The sequence below is a fragment of the Eretmochelys imbricata genome, chromosome 4 (genome assembly GCF_965152235.1).
Source record: "Eretmochelys imbricata isolate rEreImb1 chromosome 4, rEreImb1.hap1, whole genome shotgun sequence".
Lineage (NCBI taxonomy): Eukaryota > Metazoa > Chordata > Testudines > Cheloniidae > Eretmochelys > Eretmochelys imbricata.
Genome location: NC_135575.1, coordinates 140,503,526 through 140,521,739, shown reverse-complemented (window position 1 = coordinate 140,521,739; position 18,214 = coordinate 140,503,526). Strand labels below are relative to the sequence as shown.

The 18,214-nt window shown below is 53.2% G+C and overlaps 1 protein-coding gene across 3 annotated transcripts; it reads right to left on the bottom strand.

Moving 5' to 3' along the window:
* Nucleotides 1-4,646: 4,646 nt before the first annotated feature.
* On the bottom strand, nucleotides 4,647-18,183 carry PRADC1 (protease associated domain containing 1). Of its 3 annotated transcripts, none has more exons than XM_077816047.1 (6): nucleotides 18,157-18,183; nucleotides 16,130-16,393; nucleotides 12,795-12,895; nucleotides 10,255-10,364; nucleotides 7,680-7,847; nucleotides 4,647-6,910 (listed from the first exon to the last, which is right to left on the bottom strand). In XM_077816047.1, the coding sequence occupies exons 2-6, from the start codon at nucleotides 16,200-16,202 to the stop codon at nucleotides 6,790-6,792; spliced, it is 573 nt and encodes a 190-aa protein (XP_077672173.1). In that variant the 5' UTR covers nucleotides 16,203-16,393; nucleotides 18,157-18,183; the 3' UTR covers nucleotides 4,647-6,789. The 3 variants fall into 3 exon arrangements, with proteins under 3 accessions (XP_077672173.1, XP_077672174.1, XP_077672172.1); XM_077816048.1 differs by lacking the exon at nucleotides 18,157-18,183 and adding an exon at nucleotides 16,831-17,546; XM_077816046.1 differs by lacking the exon at nucleotides 18,157-18,183 and having other exon boundaries at nucleotides 16,130-17,546.
* Nucleotides 18,184-18,214: the final 31 nt, after the last annotated feature.

Below are 18,214 nucleotides of genomic sequence, written 5' to 3'. Positions count from 1 at the left end.
GCCGCCTAGTACCAGAGCCGGAGATGGGAAGATGCCAGTCGATGCGGGAGTCCGTTCCCCTGTGAGGGCAGGACCTGCCCTGCAATAGAGACTGAGCCGCTTAGAAATATCTCCGCCTTCTACGAGGCAGGCAGCTTTGAAATACGACTGTTGAACCTATCTTAGCCTTGTGACAGCACATTTTGAGGGCTTTTACATTCTGCGGGCCTGGAGCTGGGAGACTGACCTAGAAACTTGGTGCCTGCAGATCACAGGCCAAATCCTACACTGGTGTAAATCTGGAATAGCTTCACTGATTTCCTCGGAGTTACTCCAAATTCACACTGGTGTCGCTGAGATCAGAATTTGTTTTCACCTTCTTAAGCCCTTGCTGCACAAGAAGTTATACTTTGATTTTTGGTCTTGCTTGAAACAATACAGCAATATGTTTATTTGACGTGGTGCTAATGCCCATGATGATAGAACTGCAGTGAATGAAGGGAGTACGCTGGTATGGAGTAGACCGACTGTTAAACCGTGGCCTACAATGGCTCCGGAATATTGCTTGAGCAAAGCAGTCTTCCAAAAACCCACATGGTGCAAGGATCTCAAACAAGGTCCCACCTGTAGAAGAAAAATGTTACATTTGAGAGCAAGGAATTGTGGTTGAACAAAGACCTACTAACCAAAGTGATCAGGCTAGATGTGAATTACAGTGACAACACTATCCAGATGAAAATGATATTGCAGGAAAGCCCTATCTGTGACGAATGAGGTGTTTAAAAAAAACAAAACGTAAAACGGGAGATTTAACAACCACCACCCCCCAAGCCTTGTCTCCATTTACGCGGCTTCCTTTTTGCAGGCCAGCTTGAGCGGTGTCACTATATTGGTCAGTTTCACTTCTTGGTTCTCATGCCCGGGCACAATTCCCTTGCGTGTGGGTTTCCTGTGCAATGCTTCAGCTCTAAATAATCCCTCCTCTTTCGAATGTATACACCCTGCCTGCCGGTGTCCTGAAGAACCAGAGCACTGCGGCTAGCCCTGCCTTGGATATTTTGTTGGCCAACCTTGAGTTTTAAAGTTGCCAACATCCATCTCCCTCCGACGAGCTTTCCGCCTAAGGCTTTGAGTTAACGCGTTTCAGTTCAGAGAGAGTTGGGAAGCAGGCCCACCTCCTCTTACTGTTGTGCTTGTAACCAACAGCCCGACGTTCCTTTTGGGACGGGGCGAGTGGCAGTCTTGTTTCAGGAGAGGTAGGCAAAGCCATTTGATCGGTATATTCTCACGTAAGCAGAGATCAGTGCGTGCTACAAACCGTGGATCCAGATTCCCAAACAGCCTGAATGCCGAGCCTGGGGTTGGGTTGGGTCCACTGGCAAAACGGGGAGTATTTGGCGCGGGAGGTTTTGGTGCTTCACTGGATGAGCCCCAGCAAACCGCCATAGCGTGGGGTGCAAAGCGGCTCTGTTTAACAGTAGTTGCCTTTTGATGGAAGCTGCCACTAATCTTTTTGAAACAGAAAAGTGGGTGGGCCAGGCTGGGCTGCCCTTGCTGAGGTCCTCTGCAATCTGCGCCCAGCTCCGCAGCTCGGCCACCTGGCTTTTATTTTCTGCATTGTTCGATTCACGGCAAAGCAGAATTCTAGTGCCATTCTGGTCTCCTACACCTCACCCCACTCCGTCACATCCACGCTCTGCACAGCTTCCCTGCGGTCACAAACGGCCTTGGGTAAATGAGCCTCATCAGCCCCCCTCCTCGCAGGTTCCTGGTTCAGGGCTTGGGACGTCCTCCCCCGTGGACTGTAGCCAGACATGTCTCCAGAGTAGGGTTGCCAACCGTCTAATCACACAAACCCACAGCCTTGCCCTGCCCCTGCCCTGAGGCCCGGCCCCGCTCACTCCATCCCCCCTCCCTCCGTTGCTCACTCTCCCCCACTCTCATTCACCGGGCTGAGGCAGGGGGTTGGGATGAAGGAGGGGGTGAGGGCTCCGGCAGGGGTGTGTGTGTGGACTCTGGGGTGGGGCCAGAAATGAGGGGTTCAAGGTGTGGGAGGGGGCTCTGTGCTGGGGCAGGAGGTTGGGCTGTGGGAATGGGTGAGGGGTGCAGGCTTTGGGAGGGAATTTGGATGCAGAAGGGGGCTCCGGGCAGGGGGTTGAGGTGCAGGAGGGGTGCGGGCTCTGGGAGGGAGTTTGGATGCAGGAGGAGGCTCAGGGCTGAGGCAGGGAGTTTGGGTACAGGAGGGGGCTCAGGACTGGGGAAGGGGCTGGGGTACAGGATGCAAGCTCTGGGGGGGAGTTTGGATAAAGGAGGGGGCTCAGGGCTGAGGCAGGGGGTTGGAGTGCAGGAGGGGGTGTGGGCTCTGGGAGGGAGTTTGGGTACAGGAGGGGGCTCAGGGCTGGGGCAGGGGTGCAGGCTCTGGGAGGGAGTTTGGATGCAGGAGGGGGCTCAGGGCTGGGGCAGGGGTGCAGGCTCTGGGAGGGAGTTTGGGTACAGGAGGGGGCTCAGGGCTGGGGCAGGGGTGCAGGCTCTGGGAGGGAGTTTGGATGCAGGAGGGGGCTCAGGGCTGGGGCAGGGGTTTGGGGTGCAGGAGGGAGTGAGGGCTCCGGCTGCTTCCAGTTAGCAGCACAGTAGAGCTAAGGCAGGCTCCTTGCCTGCCCTGGCCCTGCGCTGCGGCTGGTACGTCCCTGTGGCGGGCAGGAGGTGCTGCATTGCCCCCCCCCCCCCCAGTTTCCATTGGCTGCCATTCCCAGTCAAATGGGAGCTTTGGGGGTGGGGGCGGTGCATGGAGACTCCCTGCCCCTCCCGCCCCCCAGGACCACAGGGACGTGCTGGCCGCTTCCAGGACTGGTGTGGGGCCAGGGCAGGCAAGGAGCCTGCCTTGGCCCTGCTGTGCTGCTGGACTTTTAGTGGCCTGAAATCTCCCAGTTTGGTTTTAGTAGCCTCCAGGAGATAGAGCCCAATTCCAGGAGACCCCCAGCGAAACTGGGAGAGTTGGCAACCCTACCCTATAGAGAGGGGCTACTGCACACCCCACCTTCTATAATCACTGTGTTCACACTGATGCAGGTGTGGTGAGACTGAAGTCAGTAGAGCTTTTCAATCAGTTGGTATGGTGTCTGTCTGTACATAATGCATGATAAGAGAGAGCTGATATCCACCTGAATGAAAATAAATCAAACCACGATAACCACCGCTGATTTGGACTCTGCAAGCTTCCCACAGCATTTGAACTTTGTGGAACTGTTTCTTCTGTCCGTTTCAGTCTGTCCTTTCGGTGGTAAGATCTAGGGGAACTTGCGAAGCCGAGATGGGCACATCCTCCCTCTCCAACGATATCAGCCCATAAAGCGCTGCATCTGGTCCTTGTCACCCGTCCCACTGCCATCCCTGTGGCATCGTGCCCTTCGGTGACCTCAATAAAATGATAGTGGTAAGACCTGGGGCCGGGCCTGTTTCTTTGAATTAAACATGGATGGTGATCACTTGTTCTCCACGTTTGCGAGTGGTTTGGTAAATACGGTCAGAGGCTTTAAAAACTCTTAAATTTCATAGTTTCAGATTTTAAAATCTGAAATGTCACCGTGTCGGAACCGTGGGGGTCCTGATCCAAAAGGGAAGGGTCGCAAGGCTATTATAGGGGAGCTGTGGTATTTCCGTCCTTAATTCTGCGCTGGTGCGAATGGCAGCGCTGCCTTCAGAGCTGGCCACCCGGCCAGCAGCCGCCCAGCTCTAAAGGCAACCTAGGAGTAAGGGTGGCAATACAGCGACCCCCCTACCAAAGCCAGATTTCACGGGGGAGACCAGATTTCACAGCCTGTGATGCGTTTTTCACGGCATGAATTTGTTAGGGCCCTAGTGATGCTAGGGCAGGAAGTAATCAGCTTTATCTGCAGCAGGGGTGATTTAGGTAAGAACAGGTTAGAGAGACACCTGTCAGGGATGGTCTAGTTTAAAGCAAGCCCAGGCTAGTAGTGACTGGAAGTTGCCATCTGATGGTTGGTGGGCTTTGTGAAAGCAATTGATTATCTTATTCCAGTTCCAAGTGGCCAGCTGACCACATCAGGGTTCTCACCCGCAGCTGTGGAACAGACACGTCCTCCCCTTATCCCAGAGTCGGCCCTTCCAGGAGAGGGGTGGGGCTGAGTGCTGGGTGAAGGACACACTACTGCCGCTGTGACCCAGCCCTGCCTGGCCTTCGTTCCTGCCAGTCCAGCCCTGACATCACACCCTGTTGGTGGAAAGTTGCACACAACTCTGTGACTCTCGTGGTGAAGGGTGTGCGAAAGCAAATCAATGTGCTAACAGCAAAGAGACAGTACACTTAGACATACCCGTGGCTCGTTCACCTTCTCTGTCGGCACCTAAAGCCTCAGCGCTGGGGCGAGCAGGGCAGGGAGGACGGTTGTTCTCCTGACCCTGTGGTCCTCTGGGCTCGGAGCAAAGCCGCCCCTGGAACAGGCACTGACCCTACAAATGCAGCACTCCCCATAAGAAATACATCTCAGCAGCAGCCATTCCTTCCCCAGCCCTGTCGAGCAAATCTGGAACGACCTAAGCACGGAGCCTTGCGTTGTCACAGCTCCAAACGTGCCTCAATTGATGTTATTTTGCCCAGTTATAAATCTCTATACACCCACTCATGGGAGGTCAAGAAATCAGACGGCTGAAAGCTTCAGGCTTTATTAGAGAGATTAAAGAAGAGGTTCATGTTACAAATGAATATAGCCCCGACAGCATGAAGGCAAACGCCAGCTGGCAGCTGTGGTGTCAGACAGGTCCTGGGAGCTGGAGGGGGCATGATCTAGTAGGATCTGCCTGCCCAGCGCCGGCAGCAGCATGGAAGGAACAAGTTAGCAGGGAGTGGGGTTGCAGTTCACACGCTCCCTGCCTGGGTGACAGCGATGGAGGAACTGAAAGCTGCAGCCAGGCTGAACCGGGCCAAGACCCACGCAGCCCTAGTGCCATTCAGCCACCTTCAGCTAACAGGAGTGCAGGGCAAGCAGCACTGGGCCTGAGTGTGTCCTGGGTCAGTGGAACCTGCTGTCTGATGGGGACTTTCCCAGTGCATCAACCCTGGAACATGCCAGTGATCTGGGCTCCCTCTGCTGCAACAGCCTCTGGGCTACAGGATCTTGCAGAAGGCTGGGCTTCAAATCATGTGGCCACGAATGAATCCTGACTGCAGCATTCAAGAGACGATGACAAGGCTCCGATCCATGGGAGTGTCACATGTACACTGGGTTCCAGGGCCGGGGGGCAGAGTTAAGGCTGCTCCATCTCCCTCCTCCATTCCCAAGGGCCTCCACCATCCTCCCCGTGGCTAATTATAACTCCTTCCTTCTCCTCATCCCCAGCAGCCCACATCCTCCCCAACCCACTCCAAAACAGCCTCCATGCACTGAGCTCTGCTCATTCCTCTCTGCTCCCTTCCCCTCTTGCTGGCCTCATGTCTGAGGCAGAGCTAGTTGGGGGAAGGCGTAGGGGGTCCAGCCAGGGGCAAAGCCAAACTGGTCTAGATTGGTCCTACATCCAGCACTGCCCCCCCCCATAAGCCAGGCAGCCTTGGGGCTCCCTGACCCCGCGCCCTCTAGCGTATGGCCCCAAGCCCCTAGAACCTGGCCAAGCCTTAACTCAGAACAGCCACGTGTTAAAGCTTCCCAAGGGTCAGAAGCAGAGCTGGGCCTGAGCTGAGACCCTGGCTCGGAACAACCTCAGCATTAGGGGCGTAAAAGGGGTCAAGATCTGAACCCAGCTGGGAACTTTACGACCCTCCTGCCCTGGCCAGCCCCACCCTGCTCTGGCCCCCCACAAAGCATTCCAAATCCAGGGCTAGCTTCGCCCACCTCGCATTAAACCGCTGCGCTCCTGCCTCCACTGGGAATCATGGTCCGAGGGCCAGATCCAAAGCCGCTCTGAGTCAATGGACTTGGGACCTGACTGAAGTGAAGGGAACAGGATCAAGCCCTTGAACAGTATAAGGTATTAGAGGCTCCCATCACCTTGCAGTTACCAGGGAACGTGTCAGCTCGTGCACTGGTGAGGCCAATGGGGTTGTGCTGGCTTAGGCTAGAAATGAATCTGGCCCATGCAGTTGATTTGGACCTTTATGTTCCTGTATCCGCTTGTGGTTATGGGCTGTCTCCAGCCCAGCCTCAGGCTCCAGCAGCCTCGTTCCCTTTGACGTGACGGAGTCCGAGCCCAGATCCTCCCAGAGATTTAGGTGCCTAACTCCCATTGATTTCAATGGGAGGGACCTCTCTCTTCTGAGCCCCATCTCTGAAAGACAAACCCACACAGAGCCACTTCCTCTCTCCTCCAGGCACCCTCGTCTTCCCTGAGTTTACACTTCTGGCTCCACTCAGCTACAAAATATAAACCTCTGGCCAACCTGGTGGGTCCTGTTAGCCCAGGATGATCCCCTGTGCATTGCTCTTTCCCCTCTTTACGCTTTATCCACACGTTACCATTTCGCTTGAGATTGGCCGTGCACACCTGACATTGTTTGCAATACAATGCTATCTGACAGCTCCTCAAAATGCTTCTCTAGCACGCTCTGGCCTCTCGGACTCTGGGGCGTCTGCCTCCCTGCCCGGAAATAGTTACTAAGGAAGTCATCCGGCGGTGACGGTGAATGATATGATGATATCGGAGTTTAGCTGGCTACCAGCTGCAACACAATAATTCCAGTGGGAATCACCCAGTGAGTTTGGATTGTGGAGTTTTGGGGCAGGCAGGGGCTGTTCTTCAAGGCCAATCCCTTCAACAAATCCATCCAGAAGGCTCCACGACCTTCCCTTTCTCTCCCCACTACCAGAAGGTCCATGGAGGCTGCATCGTTTCATAGGCTGGGATGCTGGTAACGTTGACAGGGATGGAGATGATGGCCCAGGGGAGTCCGTGCTGTTCCAAGGAGCGTCGGATCATGTACCTAGACACACACACACGCATCTTGACGGAGTGAATCAGGAAAGAGGAGCTTAGTCCTTAGACGCGCTCTGGAGCCAACCAAGAGTGCAAGGTCAAGACCAACTCAACCCCACAGAACAAATACAACTGACTCCACTAAGGGTCTCACTGACAGGGCCTGATTCTGGGAGGTGCTGAGCACCCTTAGCTCCCACTGACCTCGGAGGGAAGTGAAGTCACTTAGCCCTTCCCATGGGATACTCAGCACCTTGTAGAGTCTGGCCTTCAACAGGGGAAGCCGGAACTTTCTGACGGACGGCTGCCCAGGCAACTTGCCAGGAGAGTGAGCGCTGCACATAAGCTGCCTAAACAATTTCCATGCTTAAGAATCAAGCCAGGCAGCCAAGTGTGATTGCAGATGCCTCTTGCTTGCTGGATGAACAGGGATGGCTGAGTGGAGGGCCACAGTGGCTCATCAGCACTGGGCCAGCCCTGCAGAGACACAGGCTATGGCCTGCAGTTTATGATCTCTGCTGTAAGTGCTAGCTTTATCATTTATTCTACGATAACATGCTGCCAATAAAGGGAGCACTTCCCTCTCCATGGCTGGCCAGAGCCCATGGACATTAAAGATCTGGAGAACATCTGAGGTGCCGGAAACAAAGGTGCCAGTGCGATCCCTCATTTCATCCACACAACCAGACTGACTTCAATGGGGCTGCATGGGTACAACGGGGCAGCACAATCTGTGAAGATACAGGTGTGCGCGCATGTTGGGGAAAGGCACCTACCCATCCCTGCCCAGGAGGAAGAGAGCAGGAATGTCCGCTGTCAGCCTTGTGCTGTCCTGGATCATTTCGACATAGAAGCTGTCGTTGTCGTACGCGTTATCGGCGATAATCACTGCCCTCCCGCCATGCTCCTGGACGACGCGCGTCTTCGACAAGAAGGAACAACCCCTGCGGCAGAACATAACACTGTCTCAGAGACCCGCTCGGCCAGCTGTCTGCACAGCGCAATGCCTATGTCTCCCTCTTCAAAGACATCACCCCTTCCCAGCTGACGCGCTTCGTGTGCTTCATACAATCGCCGCCCGCAAAAGTGAAGGGTGAAAAGGGCCACACTTATGTCTGAGTGGGGGAATAGGAAGCGAATGGCCCATTTTAACCATAAGATTTTTATTGTTCATAATAATAATAGGCACTTCTCTATCTTTGCTTCACCAACATTATCCCAACACCCTGGAAACATCAGTGACGGAGCAGGTGAGAAAACTGAGGCAGAGCGGTGCAGTGATTTGCCCCAGGATGCAGAAGGAATCTGTGTCAGAGCTGGGTTTAGGATTCTGCAGCACCTGGCTCCCAGGCCTGTGCTCGGACCGGGCCTCATTAATATTACTGTCTGAGCAAATGTAGTAATTAACCATTGGAACAACTTACCAAGGGTCAGGGTGGATTCACCGTCACTGGCTGGTTTTAAATCGAATTCTTCTAAAAGCTCTGCCCTAGGAATTCGTGTGGGGCAGGTCTCTGGCCTGTGTTATGCAGAGGGACAGACTACAGTCCCTTCTGCACTTGGGATCTATGAAAGCATCTCCCCTAATTCTCTTCTTTTACTTTCTCGGTCTTCAGTGCACCTCAGCTACACTCTCCAGTGCTTGTAGGGTAACACTCCACCGCAAGAGCAAGTGAGCGACTCTGCTGGCTTGTATTGGCCCCCTTCACTCAGCACCAGCTGTGATTGCCGGCCTGTCTGGGACGTTGTCGTAACACTGACGCTTGACCGGCAATCCTCCACTGGCACAGCCCTGCTGGCTTCTGCTTGGGAGCGCAGACTCCTTTGCTAACAGTGCCTGGGAGATAGCTGCTTGCTGACCGGCGGGCAGGGAGCAGGTGGTCTCACTCCCACGGAGCAGGTGCTCTTGTCGCAAAAACCGCTGATCCAGCATAATCAGTGCCCTTGCACAGTCCACCTACACACAGTCGGAGGTGTGACTGCAGTACGCGTGGGCATGCCGAGCTGGCTTCGAGTGAGCTAACCAGCTAGAAACAGCAGACATGCCGCAGCAGCTGCTGCTAGCTGCCTGGCTGCAGTGTGGACAGACCCCCAAAGTCTCAGCAGCGAGGCCAAGACCGAATGGGTCCTTCCCTTCTCTGCTTGGGAATGCATCCCTGCAACTCGGAACTGGGGCGGTGGTGGGCAGGGTAGAGCTGGCTGGCCCTGGCAGTGCCCACACTGTACCTGTTCTGTGGTTATTAGCCAGGAGGCTTCAGCCTCCTCTAACCAAGCCCCAATCGCCAGGGGAAAGCTGGATGCTTTAGAAAAATGGTCTCAGTGAGTAGGGCCTCTCCAGGCTCCTGGCTGCTAGACCACATAGCTGCTCTCAGAATGCCGGAGCTAAGATTCTGCATGAGCAGAGAGGCCGCTGTGGGGCTGAATTCCCCCAGTGTGATGCCTTGCAGCACTGGGCCCACCGCGAGGAGGCAGGACCTTGGCAGCAGGGCCCGGGAGGAGTGGAGTTGGGGGACAGCATTGTTCCCTGCTCAGTTTCCTCGAGGAAATCCAGGAGGGCATTAACAATTCCTGAAGCTACATTAGTCCCCTCAGCGTCTGCTATTGAGTAAGCGACAGCAGTCCCATGCCAGACGTCTCCAGCTCCGATTGAGCTGGGAGGTTTCCTTTTCAGCAGACCCACCCCCTCGTCTGTGGGGCTGGGAGGCTCACCTGGGCCCCTTCTACAGCCCCCTAAATGTCTCATGAGAAGGGGTGATGCCCCAAATACTGCCCAAGATGAACCTCAGAGCTGTCAGAGGATTCCCTGGGGAAGGGGTACATGACTGGCCTGTTTCCTTTATATTAAACAGCAGTAGCTGCCTTCCTTCCGGGACCTCTCTGTACAGACATACGGCAGAGGGGAAAGCTGACGATGGAGTCAGTTTTGTCAGACTAGAAAGTAACAGGGGACGGGAGACTAATCACGTTTCAGGTTTTGTCTACAAGGAAAAAACGACCAGCGTACACAGCTCCCCAGGTGGACTCACCATCCCAGGAGAAGACTGTCCCCACGAGGAGCTTTACTGGCATAGCTACATAGCAATAATGCCAGCAGTACAGTAATACCTCAGTAATATTCTCCAGGCAGAGGAGCCTCTGCTGTCAGAGGACTATGATAAAAATGAACAGGAGCCAAAATCTCCACGGGACCGTTCCCCAGGCAGGTGCTCTGCGACATGCCAGATTTCATTCGCCCGATCTCGTTGGTGGAAAAAAACCAACCCGCCCACACCCTGCACGCCACTGTTCTAGAATCACACTATAAATAGCTCCCCCCCTCCATCGGTAAAACAGATCTGTCATCAAACCTACCCACGCTCCACCAGGGCGATCTGATCTTGGATGAAGACTCCATTGTTTAGCTCCCCGCATGCCTCCGGAGGGTCTGCTGGGACCAGGTGTATCTGCTCATATCTTGTGTTCTCGGAGAGGAAAGGAAAGAAGCAGACTGGGAGTAAGGGCAGGGGGCAACACTTGGGGCAGGGGGAGCGGCTAGGTTTGCTAACTTAGATCTATTCTGGGGTCTGCAGCAACAGGCTCTCTTTGTTCTGGTTAAGGCCAGCTTCACACAACAGTTCTCACCCTCCTGCCCCTAACTAAACCGAAGAAAACTACAAAGACAGTCAGATCTAGCCTTGTTATTGCTAGACTCCTATATACTTTGCAGGTCTATAGCACCTAAGGGTCTAATATTAAACCCTGCAAAACCTGATGGAGCTATCAGAGGAGTTTGAGTACAATGTATTAGCTAGTACTTCCTCTTCCTTGCCATAGCACCTTTCTGCCAACTATTCCTCAACCCCCACAACCATGGCAGGTAGGCAATGCTTATTACCCTCATTTTACAGATGGGGAAACTGAGGCACAGAGCAGTTCCATCACACGCCCAGAGACACACAGTGAGTCCGTGGCAGAGCAGGGAATAGTACTTAGGTCTCTTGACTTGCAGTTCTGGGCTCTAAGCCCTGGATGGCACTCCCTCTCCTTGCTGCGTGTGGTTCAGCTCCAGTGTGGGAGGCTCACAGTTTCATTAGTCCTGTGGGAGACCAGGCAGGGAATTACAGGGAAGTCCTGTCTAAGGCAGCTCCTTCCTGCAGTTGTCCTAGGGATCCAGGATTGGATGTGAGTGTCTCACCGTGAACTCATGTTCACGGTGTACGTGTCCATAACCAGATAATGTAGCTCCCTGTCTTTGATCTCCCTGGCCTGTGAGGGCTGTCCCAGATGCTGTGCATGGTAGAGAAATGCCTCTTGCTGGATTTGCCCAGCCTGCAGCTTCAGGCAGGTCTGTTCACGTGTTTCTTACTGAACTCATCCCCCCTCGCCTCCTTTTTTTATTACAGGGCCAAGGTCCCGTTTGTGCAGGTCACTGAATCACAGTTTGCAGAGTGGACAGGCACTGCTGGCTTGTCAGTCCATTGGAGTTGTGTACAGTGCGGCCCCTCAGAGGCTGCTTGGGTCACTCTGCCAGCTGCCCATCCTTGCTCTATGCTGGCTTACTTTCTTTTGGACCTGATTCTCCATGGCCCTGTGCAAAGCGGCGACAAGATGAGCACGGCAGCATCTCACACGCTTGGCACCACACCAGGTGCAGGGCAATGGTGAATGAGGCCCTCGGCCTTATGTCAGCCGAATCCTACAAGAGGCATTCTCTACCATGCCATGCTGGACGCCCTGCTGATGGTGGAGAAATGGCAACATACGGCAGTGTCCCTTTGTTGTAGTATAAAGAGAATCTAGGGTCCAGATCTTCAAAAGTAATTATGCTCCTAATGCTCATTGATTTAAATGGAAGTTAGGAGCCTAAATAGCTTTCAGGATCTGGGCCTAGAAGCTCAGAGGTAGGGTCTAAACACAGGACTTGGAGCTAGAAACTTGTGATCTCATGGACTGAGCATCGGCCTAGGAGCCACGAACTCTTGAAATTAAAGCCTGCCTGTAACACTGTCCTGCTGTGTGGTCTTCGGCAAATCACTTAAGTCGTCTGCCTCAGTTTCCCCAGTCTGTAAAATGGGGATTAAAAATATCTACCTACCTTGCAGTGGTGTTGTGATGGTTATACAGTTAACATTTGCAAGACACTTTGAGGCTAAAATGTGTTACTACTAACTAGTACATAGGTAGCACTGGTAATTGCTTGTTGGAGATTTGTAATAGGTCATCTGCATCTATGAGGGATTTCAGAAATGCAAATTGCTTGCACAGATGTCTCTGCAGTTAGTATAACAACAATTTATAGTTCTGGCACTTAGCCAATCAGTTACGGGCCAGGCGTCTCACACAAGATTAGGCAGACAGGGAGAGCAGCTCACACAGCATAGCACTGATACCCTCCCAAATCTCTCCCAGGCAAAATCACACAGAGACTGAACTGCACAAGGCTGGATAGATTCCTGGCCACCCACACCCCAATCTATCTCGCAGAAATAACTTCTTAAGCAGTTCCAGCATTTTTCTTACACATGGATCTGCTTTTCGGACCATGTTAACATAGGAACTCATTTGTTTTGCATGTCCCAGATTGAGCAGGAACTGCAGTGTTCCCAAGGGAAGGTAAGTGGATCACAGAGATTTTGGAGTAGCTTCGTCAGAATTCCTTGGCAAATTCCAAAGTTCAATCTGCACACTTCGGGCCAGACTCGGAGCTCTCTTACAGGAGTGTAAATCAGAGCAACCCCACCAGTTTCAATAATTGACACTGATGTAACTGAACTCAGAATCTGGCCCGCTGTTTCTAAGGGGCAACAAATGTAAGAAACGACCACATGAAGATCAGATTTCAAATCCACTAGTTGCTGTTGAGAAAAATCTAGAAATGAAAGGTCTAATACATATCTGATCCTCATACTTACAAACACGCCTCCAAAATCTTTGGCCGGAGTAGCAGTAAAGATGTAGCGGATATCTCTGGGACTCAGCACTTGGAAATATAAATATTCATGGATGCGTAACCCTGCGTATTTAAAAAGACAAAAAATAGACAAGGGGGGAAAATGGAAAAGCTCTTGGGAAATTCCTTGGTGATATTTAAAACTAAATTTACAATCACGCTGCTGTGAAAATAGCTCTTCTCAATGGGGGTGAGAGAAGCAACAGGTTATATAACATTTCATCTATACAGCACCTTTCATCTAATAGCGGCTGGATATACAAGGCACAATTCACCTGCCACTCTGATGCAGCCAGTTCTGGTGTGCGTGTGTGCGGAGGGAGCTGTTCAACAGCGCACAGCAATGCTGCGTAACTGTTTAGAGCAGGAAGCCAAGCATATGGCATTCCACTGAAATCACAAGGGATGTTTCAGGGAGGCAGAATTGAAATGACTCCTGGTGTAATTTGGCCAGGACACCTGCACGTACACCCCGGTGCTTGTGAAAATACATCATGGGCCCTTTTTCCAACCCCTCTCCATAATTTTCTTAAGCCACCTCAATGCCATACCCCAGCGAAGGCTGCCCCACAGAAGCTATGATTGCATTCGGGATCATGAAAAGATCTATTGATGCCACTCTCTGGAACAATGCTCGGTGCCAATTCTGCTCCTGCAAATGTCCCATGTGTATTACGTCGCCTCCAAACAAACAGGCTTTGTAACAGTACCCCTAATGAAAGGGTTGGGGAATGGCTACCTGGCCAGTCAGGACAAAGTGCTCCCAATCCTGGCGCAATGAGGTCCCTTTTTCAGTGCCTAACACATGCCACCTGACAAAATGGTCCGCAAAACTCCAGCAGGCTTAACACGGCTGCGTTCCGGGCACAGCAGATGCGCAATGATCATTAGCTGAATCCCAAGGCGCTGCCATAGAAGTGCTTTAATTAAGAGCTCCAAATGTCCTGCCTCCGCGACTAATTCTGGAGCCACTTATTTCCCACGGAAGCAATTAGGGACCCATTGACAAGCAGTGGGTGGAAAGCTTAATGCTGAATTTGCTATGGCACAGAAGCTGTCAGAGTTATGCTGGATCTCCTGAGAGCCTCTTAAAGGTGTGTCCTCTTTTTCTCTGCTCCAACTGAGCCAGGGCAGGGATGATGGTCTCCCACTGAGATGGCCCCTTCACCTGTAGTTTGAATCAGCACTTCCTGAAAGAGGCTTTGAAGACTCAGGATGGCTCTTTTACATCTTGGGAAGGGAGCGCTGGCTAGCAGTTACAGCAGGAGCATGGGCAGCGGGACACGTGGGTTCTGTTGCACTGACACCCTGTGTGATCCTGGGAGGCTCACTTAGACCAGCATTTTCACCGACATCCATTGACTTCTGGGTACCCCCAATTTTTGCAGTTTGAGGCACCCTGGGCCTGATTTCCCAAGTTCCTTGAGCACCCACAGCTCCAGATGAAGTCAATGGAGCTGCTGGTGCTTAGCACCAGTGGACATCAGGACCCTGGAGGTGTGTCAAGTTGGATGCCCAAAAATCACCAGTCCCTTTTCAAACACACTGCCCTTACCCTTTCTTTGCCTCAGTTTCCCCTCCAGTAGTAAATGGGAATAACACTTGACCATGGCACAAGGGAGTTGGGAGGCGCGGTTAATGCAGGTGAAGCATAGAATATGCTCTAGCAATCCAATTCACCATCTAAATTAAAAGGAGAGGACAGCTTTAGCCCACCACACCTGGGCTTGGTTGTGATCTCTTTGTGAGAGGCTGAAGTGAATGAAAAAAGACATTGACAAAAGCCCCAAAGGGTCAAACTGCTCTAGCAGCCCAGAAGACTGATCCACATGGATGCACTGATGCTAGTACTATGGAAAAACCCCTTCCCTTGCAACCACAGACACCTCTTGATGGTTACAGTGTCAGTTAGCAGGGAGGTGTCTAGCGGCTGGAGCAGGGGAGCCTGGGGATGTGGGTTCTATTCCTGGCTTTGCCACTAACTGGCTGCGAGTCCTCGGGCACGTCGCTTCATTGTTCTGTGCCTCAGTTTCCCCATCTGTACAATCTGGGAAATGATCCTTATTAACCTGCCTCTCAAGGGCACCATGAGGCTTAAAGCGCTCCGAGATCCTTGGATATAAAGTGCCTTGTCAGTGGGAGTTGTTAATTACTACAGTATTCAGAGGACGGGATGGGAGGGTACAAGGGTGAATGATAAATAAGGGCCTTATCCTGAGAGGTGCTGAGCACCCACAGCTCTTGCCTACATCAACAGGAGCGGTCAGTGTTCAGCACCTGTCCAGCTGGAGCCCTAACCCTCTGTACTGTTGAGAGCATTCTGACATCCTGCAACAGCACTTCTGCTAACCTACCATGAACTAAGCAACACTAACCAAATCCCCCAGCCGCGGCCAGAAAATGAATTTGTGCGAGCAGCTTTGGACCCATCACAAGACTCCTCCAAAGTGTGACATAAAAACAGGCTGCTAGCCCTTTGGAAAGCGCCTCCAAACTGAACAAAGGTCGTTTCTAGAATCCAGCGGAGCAACCGCCCCTCTGGGATCTTCTCCTTTGCTTTCTCAATTTTTTAACTGCTGTAGTCTCCCCTTATTTACCTGCTGGCTGCCCCTCAATCCTGCATTCCCTCCATCTTCCTTTCCAAATCTCTTTGCATGAGTTTTGGGGCTGATTAACGGTGCTCTAATGGACAAAACTCTTCCCTCTAGCCCCCAAAGGCAGTGGCAGTGCGAGATTCTCCCACTTCAGCTGTGACCTGCAGGGATCACATCTCAGGGCAAGAGGATGTTGCATTATATTTTTCTTTGGCTCGCTCACTGCTTTCAAATCCAAGACACAGGGGAAAAAAATTAAAAGCACAAGGCATTCAGAAACCCTGGATCATGTGCCGAGAGATCCTCCTGAGCCGGATTGCCACTGCTTTGCAGAATATAGAAGTGAAAATGGGAATTTATAAATAGACTAAAAACCTGACAGGTTTGGCAGGTCTCCACGACAGCAAATAAAGCAGAGCGAGGAGAATACAAAGAATAATAATCACAAATTCACCCCAAAGGGAAGCACTCAAGAAGATTTTTTTAACCCCCTCCCCATGCCTTTATTTAAGGCCAACAGAGTATCTGAGCACAAGGCTAGCTGCCGCATCAGAGCACAAGACTTTGAACAGGCAGCTCAATGTGCATATTAAATGCTTTCTTGTCAGGTCAGCACAGTCCGGCTTTGCAAGCTTACTGGAAAAGGTGCCGACCCAATGCAAGCACTGGGGCACCCTCCAGCCCCCGAGTGGCCAGTACTCACCATCAACAAAAGGCCAGGCGCAGAGAGAGAGCACCAAACGCAACCAGCTGCCAGTGCCAAGTAGTGCAGCCATCTGCCAGTGCACCAACTTCCCCGCAGCTCCCAAATGCACCTCTAACTGTAGAAGTCTCAAACTGGCAAGAGAGCAGAGCTCGGCCTCTAGTTTCCACTCACTGGTGAGCTCAAGCAGCTGCTGATCTCATTGGTGAAGGTTTCAGTCAATCCACTGCTGGCTACAAGAGGGTTGAAATTACCGACTGGTTCCTAGTAGAGAGGAAGCAAAAAAATAATTTAATCCCAGGCTCTCAAATTCAGCCCCCACTGAAATTAGCAGGAGATTTTTCAGCAAGATCAGCAGCAAAATAACTGGAAGCAAATTCCTCCTTTTCCACCCACTCCGCTTCTTGAAAAGAAGAGTGAGTGTCTCATTGCATATTCCCAGGAGAGGGCTGTGGCTGCTTCACAGGCCTGGGAGTCAGGTGGGGTTTTACTTCAGCCTCTGCTATAGACAGGCTGTGTGACCTTGACCAAGGCATTGCACTGTGTGCCTCAGTTTCCCCCTCCGAGCCTAACCATTCAAAGAGGGGACTGCGAGTTTAATTCAATAAGGTTTGCTTACACCAGGGTGCCTTTACTTAAAATGTGTAGCCCCATTCCCTACAATAGAGCTGCTCCCAACAGTCATAAAGCTGCACAGGTACCTGCAGGACTGGGGGTAGACGCAATGTTTGTTGCTTTCACTCAATGAGGAGGGAAGGGAGGGCAAGGGTTGCAGTAATAAGACCCTGGACGCTGGTTTTGTTTTTTACAATTGTGATTTTAATGAGGCGATCGCTATTGCTTCTCTTTCCGATTCTCCAGCCTGCTCTGCTCCCACTCGGCCCCTGACTACTACCTGCCATCTCTGCACAGTATTTCACTAGCTTCACAACTACAGCAGCTGCCCCAGCCCGTCTCACTGCCTCAAACCCCACTCCCCCATTAATTTTGCTGTATGCACATTTGACATTTTTAAACCCTTCAAATCCCATCTAGGCTGAATTTGAGTCGCTGTCATGGTAACTGCACTGGTGTAAGCCCCGAATGAGGAAGTGCTACGCTGATGTAAAGCAGGCTCACATCAACACAGCTTAATCCAGTGGAAATTTCTCTAATGCAGACAGGGAATGGGTGCCCCTCTGCCCATGACCCTCCACCATCAGACCCTCTAGTCTGGCCCATTTCCCTCCCTTTCGCTGCACTCTAGGTCCCTGGGGAACCCATCTACCCGCTCCTTGTTCACCAGCACCATTCCCCCACCTTGGCCCAGGTATCACTGCTCCACCCCACAGCAATGGGTGCTGTATATGGACTTGGACAGCAGATATTGGACAAGTGAGCCCTACCAGTGCTCTCCCTGCCACCTGCCAGTCAGCGAGCCCCGCCAGTCCGCCCGACAGCGGGTCCCGCCCCCCACCCGCCAGTCAGCGAGCCCCACCAGTCCCGCCCCACAGCGAGTCCCGCCAGTCAGCGAGCCCCACCAGTCCGCCCCCCGCCCGCCAGACAGCGAGCCCCACCAGTCCCGTCCCCCGCCCGCCAGACAGCGAGCCCCACCAGTCCCGCCCCCCGCCCGCCAGTCAGCGAGCCCCACCAGTCCCGCCCCACAGCGAGCCCCACCAGTCCGCCCCCCGCCCGCCAGACAGCGAGCCCCACCAGTCCCGCCCTCCGCCCGCCAGTCAGCGAGCCCCACCAGTCCCGCCCCACAGCGAGTCCCGCCCCCCGCCCGCCAGTCAGCGAGCCCCACCAGTCCGCCCCCCGCCCGCCAGACAGCGAGCCCCACCAGTCCCGCCCCCCGCCCGCCAGACAACGAGCCCCACCAGTCCCGCCCCACAGCGAGTCCCGCCGGTCCCGCCCCCCGCCCGCCAGACAGCGAGCCCCACCAGTCCCGCCCCACAGCGAGTCCCGCCGGTCCCGCCCCCAACCCGCCGGTCAGCGAGCCCCGCCGGTCCCGCCCGCCGGATACTGAGCCCCCCCGGTCCTCCTCCTACCAGATAACGAGCTATTCAATGACAACCCCCCACATCCACCCGCCCAGCCTTGCATCTC